This window comes from Narcine bancroftii, chromosome 8 (assembly GCF_036971445.1).
Source record: "Narcine bancroftii isolate sNarBan1 chromosome 8, sNarBan1.hap1, whole genome shotgun sequence".
Lineage (NCBI taxonomy): Eukaryota > Metazoa > Chordata > Chondrichthyes > Torpediniformes > Narcinidae > Narcine > Narcine bancroftii.
Window position 1 is genome coordinate 161,216,485 of NC_091476.1, and position 12,289 is coordinate 161,228,773.

The window sequence follows — 12,289 nt, forward strand, 5'->3', positions numbered from 1 at the left end:
CACAAGCAGACACAGGGAGAACATACAAACTCCTTACAGACAGTGCTGGATTTGAACCGGAGTCACCAGGGCTGTAAAAGCATTGTGAGAATGTGAAGACAAACCCACACAAGTAGTTTAAGGAGAAATTTGAAGTTTGTCTTCTGCATTTAAAAATCTTTGTTAATGACTTGCTAAAACAGACTAATGGCACTCCAGGCTTGGTTTCTGTAGCAGAACTCCAAGCCCTACTTGCCTCTCAAATCCCATCTTGATATCTCTAGACACAGATGGTCAGCTTTTTTCAAAGAGTCCAAAACAATTTGTATAGGAGCCTTTGCAATGAGAAACAAAAAGAATTTGGCTGTTCAACCCCTTGTATCTATTCTACTGTTCAAATAAGAACAAGGTTTATCTTTTAATTCAGTACTACTCTCCAGCATTAACACGTCATCGATCAATTCTAATGTCCAAAAAAAATGTTGACCTTGGTCTACAATTTACTCAACAACTAAGCCTCCACACAGACCTTGTGGATTCAGAATTGCCAAGATTCAACAACTGCCAGGTGAAGAAATTTTCTCACCTTAGTTCTGAAGGGGCTGACTTTTGTTTCAGCCCTCCCCAACCAGAGGAAAACATTCTTCTATTTATGCTATTGAGCCTTACAAGAATCAGCCTACTTAGTCTCTCCTGAAGGACAGGAAACTTCCTTCACTTCTCAGAATCAACCAGGTGAATGTTCACTGCACTTCCTCTAAACCAGTGGTTTTCAAACTGCCCCCCCCAAAACTCACATTATCTTAGGCAATCCCTATGCCATATGTTCTCTGTGATTGGTAAGGAATTGCTTAAGTTTCTTTTCACTCAAATACTCACAACATTCTGGGTACATCTTGGCCTGGGTTCTACATAATTACCTACTAGGAATTCCCATTTGATGTGTTAACCATGGAATTTTACAACCATTTGCTCTAGTAGATTTAGAGTTACACAGCGGAATAGTTTTAAGTGGACAAGGCCCTTAAATATACCTTGATGTTGGCCACCGATTGAGATGAGATTTTTCATGGCAGGAGAAGGACATCTCTGTGCCACAGCTCTCCTGTAATGGACAGAGAACTAAAAATCAGTTTTATACATAACCAAACCATAACTAGCTGAATTTTACATTTAATTGGTGGTGTTACTTACAAAAACTGACCTCCTTGAGAGAACCCCATTGCATTGTATCCAGTTTGAAGCATCTTGTCCTTGGATAAGATATTGCACACCAGTTCAACCTGGGCATTTACATTCATGAAGAAACTGTTCTCCACATCCTTTTTAAAGAAAAAAAGTTGTAGATCCAAAGTGTGAAGAAATATATTGTTAACAATAAACAAGTGAAGACTTATTGAGCCTTTTCTCTTAAGTCTTCCAACAGATACCTGTATCTATGCTCACTCACTTGGATAAATTAAAGAGTATTTAAAACCAGTATGTTAAAAAACTTCAGTTAGCAAAGCTCTCGGTCAACATTCTGGAAACAGAATTAAGTAATCTTAATAAAGAATTTAAATGTAATTACAATTGAAATATCAAATGAAACCCAGTTGTGTCCCATGAGTTGTTCTGATAAGAGAGCCCATCTACAAATTTGTATTGGGTTAGCTAGACTGGAATTGGGAACAGAAACTCAAATGTAAAATGTACTGATATGGAATAGTTCCTCACTTTTACTGATAAACCTTAAATTGTGGTACAGCCTTCAACTCTGTACTCCATCAACTGCAGCACAACCTTAATGATCTCGATTCAAACGGAATAATTCCATGGGTCTATTCAGAAATAGATTAGACTGAACCAAGACAGTAGATTGAATTAAGTAACCAGACATCTTATTGTTGGATGGATACCTCTTTCCAAGATAGTTTACTGAATTTAAACTATTCAGTTGCATGGATGATTTTATCTCATTTCTGGATCACTAATCAATGTTTCAAGTCCTCTGGCATTATATATGCAATTGAATATCATGACAGAATTTTATAGAAATTACACAGCTACAATTCATCAGCTCCTGTCTGAGCGTTGACAGCGATATGTTCCAGTTCACCTATCGTAGCAGCAAGTCTATGGCAGATGCCATCTCACTGGCTTTACACAAAGCCCTGGAACACTTGGACAGTAATATGCATTCATAAGGATGCTCGTTATCAATTACAGTTCAGCATTTAACACCATTATCCCCTGAAAATTGATCAGCAATCTCCAAGACCAGGACTCAATGCCCCACTATGTAACTGGATCATGGATTTCCTCACCTCCTGACCACAATCAGTGAGGATTGGCAAGAACATTTCCTCTACAATCTCCATCAGTACCGGAACACCAGAAGGCTGCATTCTTAGCCCCCTGCTCTACTGACTTTATACCTATGACTGTGTGACTCGGTTCGACAATAACACTATCTACAAATTTGCCAATAAAGAAAGGTTACGAGTCAGCGTACAGGAGGGAGATTGAAAACTTGGCTGAATGGTCCACCAGCAAAAACCTTGCACTCAATGTCACCAAAACTAAGGAGCTGATTGTTGAATTCAGGAAGGGAAAGCCAGAGGTATACAATCCAGAGATCATTGGGGGATCAGAGGTGGAGAGGGCATGTAAATTTAAATTCTTGGGAGTCACCATCTCAGAAGATCTTTCCTTGGACCCAACTCACTAATGGCATTGTGAAGAAAGTGCCTCTACTTCCTCAGGACTTTGCCTTGGTTTGGTATGACACCAGAAACCCTGGAAAATTTCTACAGTGTGTGGTGGAAAGACACCAATACCCCTGAGTCTAAAGCCCTGCAAAAAGTAGTGGACACAGCCCAGGACATCATAGACAAAGTCCACCCCACCATGGAGAACATCGACAGGGAACACTGACATCAGCAGCAATCATCAAGGATCAACACCACCCAGCAGATGCTCTGATCTCACTTCTACCATTAGAAAAGAGGTAGAAGTGCTTCAAGACTCTCACCATCAGGTTCAAGAACAGCTGCTACCCCTCAACCATCATACTCAACAATAAACGCAATCAGGAACTCATTTAAGGATTCTTACTTATGCATTTTACATTCTCTCTGTATTGCATAATCAGTTTACATTTGTTATCTGTTTACTGTTCTTTATTTGTTTACATGTATTTGCTGTGTACAGTTTTTTTTTGCACTACCAATAAGAGGTAATTTTTCCACAGGGAAAAAAAAATCTCAGGGTGGTATGTGATGTTTGTATGTACTCTGACAATAAATCTGAAATCATTCTCTCAAACATACCTCTTTAATGGTCTTCCCAATTTCCAAGGACAAAACATAAATTCCCGGGACATTCTGTTCGACCAAGTTTTTGACAAATCCCATACTGAGAGGATTACAGCAGCTGTCACCTAGTTAATTAGCACAAAGCAATTCAGTACTTATGTATCACTATAACTATTTATGAATTATTTTTTAAATAAATGCAGAAATCAAATGGTTTAAACAACATTTAAGCTTCATAAACTTCCATCTTACAGTGAAACAAGTCTGCAGGCACGGTGATTGTAGAAAATACAAAAAAGTGCTGGAGAAACAGCAGGTCCCACAGCAAAATACCTCCCATCTTATAGCAACAGCTTAAGCATTTCCAAGTCTTTTTCATAATGATATTCTCATTTCCCCATTGGTGCAGCAATGCTACTAATTACAACATAGTTTCACAACTCTCAAAGTAAAACACTTAACCATATAACCATTTACGGAGCGAAAACAGGCCATGTTGGCCTTTCGAGTCCGCACCAGTTCACTGATTTTGTGTTTATGTCTGAATGAAGTGAATTTTGTGTAATATTGCACTTTATAACATGATCATTGAATTTTGATTTGTTTACCAATGCCTGAAGAGGGCGCACATAATCAGTGAACTTCATGAGGGAATTGGTTACTTGAAGTGGATCAAAGTATGCACATTCTAAAACAACTAGGTACTACAGAAAAATCAATAATCCCATCCAGTATCTAACTATTTAAAAGACCCAATGGCTCAGTATTCCACTCAGACTGGCTCCTGCATCCCTTCCATGCATAAAATGCCCTGGAAAATATATCCTATGATGTAATAGGTTTTAAAATAAAAATCACCCAAAATGGGACAAGAAATATGGAACTCATGACAAATAGCTGGAAAACCTCAGTGGATCAAGCTGCAAAGAGATGGTTGACAATTTTGAGCTAAGACCTTGAGAACAGATGCTGCTTGTTCCACTGAGTTCTCCCAGCAATTTCTTTTATGTTACACCGAATTAAATACAAGGAAAGTAAATGCAAAGTATGCTAATCTAGTATCAAAATCCTGAGCAAGATAATTAACAGTTTTGCTATAAAATGCTATTCTTCCACATTGTGGTCAGTACATTTTCAGCCTTTATCCAAAACATGAAAAAATACTCAATTTATGATTCATGAACAGGCTGGGAAAAGTTCCACCTGTCCTCCACTTCAAATCAACCTGACTGCCTGGAATTGGTATCACATGCAACAGAGAGCAAACCAAAAAAAAAGCACACGATTTATTCTGCAAAATCTTTTCAATACTTCAAAAATCAGATTTAGATTGCCTCCTTGTTAAAACTTGCTTTGACTCCTCTGCACGATTCGTCTCTTATAATAGGATTTGCGTGACTACATCCCATGAAAACGATTAACAAAATGCCTTAGAAGAAAAGGCTTCAAGGAGAAACTGCTGTAACATTTATGGATGAGCAGATGCGGAGCCCATCGCCGAGAATTACCATCTCACCTGGAAATACTCGGAACCAAAACGAATTTTGATGAAATTAAATCTCAGTCACTCGAGAGAAATAAACGATTCTGAACAAGCCCCAGATAAAATTTATTTCTTAAACATGATTGAACACCACAGTTTCTTTTTATCTCATTCAGCTTACCCATGCCGTGCCATATAACCAGAGGCAGTGGGTGCGTCTTCTCCTCGACCGCCTGCCGTGATCCCGCTGCCAAGACGGAGAAGCAGAAGAGCAGCAGAAAGCAGCCCGCTCCCTGCGCGGCCATCTTGCCGAGTCACGTGACGTCCGCCGTCAGCTGATCTGCCCTCCCTCAGTGCGCCCGTCGAACTTGCACGTGCCTAACAGTGAGTGAGCTCCAACACACATGGCTGGGCAATTTCATTCAGACCCAGTTATCCAGCAGACATTTCATTAGAACATTTAAAATTAGCACTTTTCCATTGCAATTGGTCTCAGCATGAAGTACACGTCAAGGAGAAACAAAATATGAAACTAAAATAGCTGGATATTCTTACTGGGACAGGCAGAATCAGTCCTTGGAGAAATAAGGTTTATGGGATTTATTGGCTTTCTTGGTCTTCCAGCACAGTGAGATGTCAGTCAGGGAATGCCGCTGATTGGCGTATTTTGCGGAGGGAGGCACTGAGGTTGTGTTCAGGCAAGACAAAAAAACTCTGGAGAGGACCATAATCTAGGTCAGTGGTTTTCAAATTTTTCTTTCCACTCACGTACCACCTTAAGTAATTCCCATGCCTTAGGTAATAGATTACTGAGGTGGTATGCGAGTCGGGGGAACTCAACAAAAATTGTCATTGACCCATTTCAAAACGAGTCAATTAGGTATTCAGTAGATCAGACAAATTTGTAGAAAGAGAGTCAATATTCCTGGTCTGAGACACTTCTTCAAAATTGGGAAGAAGAAAACAGGTCAACTTTCAACAGCATTGAAAGTGAAGGAAGGATGGATGGAATCACTAAGTAACTTTTTCACTCAGCGATGGGAATGATCTTCCGAATCAGATAATTGCGTGAGGGTCCCTTCTGTCATTTAAGAGAAGGTTGGATGTGTACGTGGAGGTGAGGGGGGTTGGAGGGTTATTGGCGGAGAGCGGGAGGTTTGAGCTAGTGGAGTTGTTCTAGTGAACCGGTGCGGACTCGAAAGGCCGACGTGGCCTGTTTCTGCTCCATAAATGATTAAACAGTGGTTCTCAACCTTTTGTTTTTGTTTTTAAACCCCTCACATACCACCTTAATTCCTTACTAGTCACAGAGCACCTATAGCACAAAGATTACTTAAGGTGGTATGTGAGTGGAAAGAAAAAGCTTGAAAACCACTGATCTAGGACAATACACGCATGTGTTAGAGAAACTCAGCAGGTCATGCAGCATCTATAGATCCTTCCACTACCAAGTATTGAAGGACCAAGATTGGTTGGGAAGCCTCTCAAACAGAAGAAGGGGGAAGTAACCCTGGGAGGAAACCACATTGGTGGCGATGGTGCTATGAAAGGCTAATGCTATAAGGTACAACAATAATAAATGTACAAATGAATATGATGCAATTAAAAAAATACTTTGCACTGCTTGTGCATATACAACTATGGCATGACCAATGTGAAAGGACCTTGCATTGTATGTAGCAACACAAAATTCTGAAGGGACTCAGTGGGTCAGGCCACAGCCATGGAAGGCAATCAACGGTCAATGTTTTAGGATCAGGAGATCCTTATATCACAGGTTGTAAATTTGATTTAAAATAAAATGAAACCTCAAAATATTTTCCCACCAAAACAAAAATAGCATCAGGGTCAGGGAACAGTTTGAGCTCACTTCCTGATAGTGGTCTAAGGCAAGTAAATTAATATTTAAGGGAAATCTGAGCATTGAAGAACCACTGATATAAAAAAAACTCCCTTCTCGGTTATTTTATTGTGCAGGAGCTGAGTTACATGGATGCACTAAGACACAGAAATGTCACCAAAGGTTTTCATGACCATTGCATTGTTGGCACAAAATCCAAAAAAAAAAGTTGTCTCTGGCACATGGTATTTGGTGAAGGTTTTGAAAAATGATAAATCAACCATGACCTTTATTGAATAGCGGAACAGAATTAATGAGCCAGATGAGCTACCCCTGCTTCTATTTCTTATGTACTTGTGTTCTTATCATTACTGAGCCATGAAGGGTTTGTCAAACAGCTAATGCTATAGTGGCAAATTCTGGGTCAGGACATCTCGCCAAAAATGTTCTGTGCTTTGTCACTAGTAAGCTTCTTACTATTCTCAGTTGACATTTTGGACTACTTTATTCACAGATTGTCTTTGGGTGAATGTAAATCAGCTTTCTCAAAGGAGCAGATATTCAAAAAGTTGCTGGTTTTTAATTTAATCATCTGCAATTTTGGTTCTTCTTGACATAAATCCCAATCGTCCATATTGTAAACAAATTGTGTATGTCTGAAGATGACAAAAGAATCTTGAAAATCCAGCATCCAGGGTCAATAGAATACTCCAGTTGTGGCTAAAACCAGTGCTATTCAAAAGGTTTATTGCAATTTGTTTGCTCCTCTTTATATATCCCAGTGGTTCCTTATAAATCACATTCTCAAGCTGGACTGCCATTCTCAATGAGTATTCCCTAGATCTGATCCTGTCTCCCATTTATATGGTTTCCTGTTATTGGTTCTAAAATACATCACCCATTCCTCTGCATCAACAAGTATATTTTTGTTGGTCTCCCAGCCCCCACCACTCTTCCCGAAACCCTTTAGACGAAGAGGTATTGAAAGTGTCAATTACATAATTCCCCTTTGTGATGTGAATAAACAAAGGCAGAATAAGTTTCAAATCAAAAGTGGAATTTTATTTAATGCAGCAGTTTAAAAAAAACAGTAAAAATTGACAGATCTTGTGCAAAATTTCTTTTGCTGCTGTAAAGTTTTTGAAAAATAGTAACTTCAAGGATGAGTCAATGTAATTTCAGAATTTGGCAAGTTACTTATCATCATACCCCCACCTTAACTGAAGAATGGTGCCAATTTTCACCCTTTAATGCATTTTATAATGAAACATGCTTAATATTTGCAACATTCTCAAGCAAAAATTGCATTGTACACAATTTATGACCGATGTTCCAGCAATTACAACAAATATTCCTATGTCATTCCAGAAAGAAGAAATATAATTCCAGATGAACCCAACATTAAAGAGTTTTAAAAAGTGCTGGAGAAATTTAGCAGGTCCTGCAGCACAAGTTTGACAAAGACTCAAAACATTGGTAATACATCTTTGCCTCTAATGGACGCTGCTAATTTTCTCCAGCATTTTTGTGTATTTACTACAATCACAGTATCTGCAGACTTTCCTGCTTCACTTCATCAAATAGTTCTGATTTTAACATACATATATCCATACACAGGGCTTTTTTAAATGAAGACCATTAGATGTAGAAGCAAATTTAGACTATTCAGTTCATATCCCATCTGAATCATGGCTGATGTATTTTTCCTTTCAACCCTTCTCCCACCTTCTTCGTGTAATCTTTGACACCCTTACTAAATAAAGAACCTATAAACTTCTGCTTTAAATATACCCAGCAACAGACTCTTCAATCATCTGTGGCAATGAATTCCTCTTAGTCACCACTCTGGCTGAAGAAATTTCTCATCTATTTTAAAAGGATATCCTTTTATTCTGGCCCTAGACTCTCCCAATACTGGAAACATCTTCTCCACATCAACTCTATCCAGCCCTTTCAATATTTGGAATGAGAAATTAAAATGGCTGAGAGTTGAAATATAGAAACTGAGAATTGTGTTTCTTCTTTTAAATAACCATATAACCATATATCAATTTACAGTATGGAAACAGGCCATATTGGCCCTTCTAGTCTGCACTGATTTACGTGGAACTCCATTAGTTCCACCTACCCACTCCCATGCCCATAACCCTCCAATCCCCTCACATCCATGTACATATCCAGCCTCCTCTTAAATTACAGAATTGACCCTGCCGCAACTACTTCTTCCGGTAAGTCATTCCACTTAGCCACCACTCTGAGTGAAGAAGCATCCTTTTATATTACTCCTAAAGTGTTGCCCCCTAACCCCTTGTTCCAATCTCCCTTACCCTCAGGGGAAAGAGCCTATTCACATCTACTCTATCTATTCCCTTCATAATTTTAAATACCTCCATCAAATCCCCTCTCAACCTTCTACGCTCCAGCGAATAAAGTCCCAGTCTACTCAATTTTTCTCCGTATTCAAGATACTACAATCCAGGCATTTTTGTAAACCTTCTTTGCACCCTCTCTACCTTATCTATATCCTTCCTATAATTTGGAGACCAGAACTGTATACAATACTCCAAATTTGGCCTCACCAATGCCTTAAACAGTCTCAACATCACCTTCCAGCTCCTATATTCTATGCTATGATTTATAAAGGCCAGCATACCAAAAGCCTTCTTCATCACCCTATTGACATGGGAATCCACCTTCAAGGAACACTGAACCTTTATTCCAAGATCCCTCTGTTCCTCAGCATTCCTCAATGCCCTCCCCTTCACTGCATATATCCTGTTTTGGTTATTCTTCCCAAAATGAAGCACCTCACACTTATCTACATTACATTTCATCTGCCACCTTTCAGCCCACTTTTCCAAACAGTCCAAATCCTTCTGTAGTCCATGAAAACCCTCCTTACTAGCCACAACTCCCCCTATTTTTGTATCGTCCGCATATATACTCATCCAATTTTCCACCCTGTCATCCAAATCATTAATATAAATGATGAACAACAAAGGACCCAACACCGATTCCTGAGGCACACTACTCATCTCTTGCCTCCATCCTGACAGACAGTTGTCCACCATGACTCTCTAGTGCCTAACCCAGCCACTGCTGAACCCATCTGACTATCTCTACATTAATCCCTTGAGATCGAACCTTCTTCACTAACCTTCCATGTCTTCAGCTCATCTGCCTTCCTTACAACACTCCTTGCATTGAAGTAAATGCATCGCAGAGACTTCCCGCATCTTTCCTTCTGCCTAATCCCCTCTCTGCCACCCCCACTATTATATGTTGCCATCCTCCCTTTCCCATCATAGCATCTATCCCTTTCCTCCTCAATCAACTGCTGTTCCACCCCCAAATTTTGTGAATAAGCCTTTTCCCTTTGCCTACAATACCTCTCTCTGCTGTCCTTCCTTACATGGACCCCTTCCCTCAACCATACTAATTTAAAGCCCCCCCGGTAGCCCTAGCAAACGCCCCCGCCAAGAAACTCCACTTGGTAGGTTCTATTACATCCTAGCCATACTTTACTCCCACATGGGATGGCACGGCTAACGCAACGCTTTTACAGCACCAGCAAACCGGGTTTGAATTTGGCACTGTCTGTAAGGAGTTTTCCTCTGGGTACTCCGATTTCCTCCCACCCTACAAAGCATAAGGGGATTGTAGGTCAATTGGATGTAATTGGATGGCAAGGTCTTATGGACTGGAAGGGCCTGTTACTGTATGTCTAATTTTTTTTAATTAAAAATAACTGGTGCTGAAGAACAATCTAATACAGGCAGGCACCTGGACCTTGCTTCAGTGGAGATAATGAAATTTAACAGACAAAAAAAAACCCGAGTCTGGACCATTTCTAGCCAAATTTCTATGGAAATGGTTTGATTGCTTTTACTCTTTATCAGAACAATTTTACAGTCAACTGTGTTTGAAACATAGGATTCAGAAAGGGAGCAGTGTTTTAGACAGCATAGAGCAGTCACAGATACTCTGGTAACTAGAATAGATCTGACACTAATCATACTGATGAGTAGATGTCACCACCACCCCCCCCCCACCGCCCCCCCCCACCGTCCCCCCCACCGTCCCCCCCACCCCCCCCGTCCCCCCCCCCCCACCACCACCACCACCACCGACTCCTCAGAATCTTTCCATAAAAATGAGTGAGCATATTGGAAAACACTCCACATGCAGAAATGAGATGTTGTCAGCACCACATGCCAGGACAAAGCTTGACTAGCACTCCAGCCTCTACTTTAATTCTTTATTCTTCCCTTTCTAATTCATCACCTTTGACAAGTGCATGACAATCAAGATACACTCCAACTCCTAAACTGGAGGTCTTTACCACTCAGAAAATAACAGTAGAACACAGTGTGAACACCATTACTTGCACATTCACCCAAGTCACACACTTTTGAAATCTGTCACTCTTCTTTCACTACTGCAGAGTCAAAAATCACATCACTCCACATCTAACTGTGAGAGCATCTATGACACAAAGTCTAAAACAGATCAAAGTGATGGCTCTGGAGTACGATGAGCAGTCACAGTAGGAGTAAAACTAACAATTCTTGACCATTTTTTAAATAGTCATGGATGGAGCAAAAGACAAATTATAAATGTAACAACTCTTACCTCTTGATAAAGATCACTCTCTTGCAATGTATATGTGTTCTTGGCCTGATCAGTTTTATAGAAACCAAACCACTGGAAAAGAATTCAGAGAAGTTTATAAATTTAGCATTTATAACAGGAAACACTTCACAGCTTGTTATGTGGCTTGAATTTTAAAACAAAATGATTTTAACATTCAGCATTACTCTTGGAATTGCAGAGTAAGTATCCTTATTATGAGAGGCTATAATGGAAACAAACAGAAATTTTCCATCACTCAAAACAATCACAGATCCTTAATGAGCAACCCACCACCAATGCACATGGCAGTTCATACCAACTACAAGATGTCCTAAAGCCACTCACCAAAACTCTTTATATAGGATCTTCCAAACTCAAGATCTGAGCCAATATCTCCTACCCCCATCCCATTTCTCCAATTACATCCTTTATTTGCATACCATACTGCTTCCTTTTTTGTCCATCCTTTCCAAATATGAAATATCTGGATATGCATAGAAAATAGGAAAATACTGTGCCCCCCCCCCATAATGTCTTTGAAAGACATTTTTTCCCTTTATTTGCCCCTGTGCTCCACAGCTTTAAATTTGTAATCAAACAATTCACACGTGATTAAAGTGCACATTGCAGATTTTATTCGAGGTTATTTGTATCCATTTTTGTTTGACCATGTAGAAATTATAACACTTTATTTTATTCTATGTATTTATTTACACATACCGTCCTCTATTTCAGAGCACCATAAAATTTGGGACATTTGGCTTTAACAGGTATTTGTGATTACAAACTTCAGTATGTTTAATCGCTTCCTTGGTACAGGTATGAGAGCTAGGCTTGCCTCTACGCTTTTGATCACCTTTGGAGTCTGTAGTTGCCATTTTTAAACGCAAGGACCAGAGTTTTGCCGATGAAAGTCAAATGAGCCATTATAAGGCTGAAAAACAAGAATACCTAAACCTAGGATTACCAAAATCAACTTTGGAACATCATTAAGAAGAAAGAGCCTACTGGTGAGTTCAGTAATCCCATAGGGACTGGTCTTCCAAGGAAGATCTCCAC

At 39.6% G+C, this 12,289-nt stretch overlaps 1 protein-coding gene across 2 annotated transcripts in view; it reads right to left on the reverse strand.

The window, feature by feature from the left end:
• Positions 1-12,289, reverse strand: part of ppt1 (palmitoyl-protein thioesterase 1 (ceroid-lipofuscinosis, neuronal 1, infantile)) — a 48,536-nt gene that overhangs the window by 11,259 nt on the left and 24,988 nt on the right. Inside the window, exons 4-7 of one of the 2 annotated variants that reach the window (XM_069895699.1) lie at positions 11,231-11,302; positions 3,291-3,400; positions 1,174-1,301; positions 1,014-1,084 (exon numbers count right to left, since the gene is read on the reverse strand). In XM_069895699.1, the coding sequence (XP_069751800.1) occupies positions 1,014-1,084; positions 1,174-1,301; positions 3,291-3,374 (283 nt within the window). In that variant the 5' untranslated portion in view covers positions 3,375-3,400; positions 11,231-11,302. Of the gene's footprint in view, positions 1-1,013; positions 1,085-1,173; positions 1,302-3,290; positions 3,401-4,939; positions 5,090-11,230; positions 11,303-12,289 lie in introns of those variants that run through there. The other variant, XM_069895698.1, reaches the window with a different exon arrangement.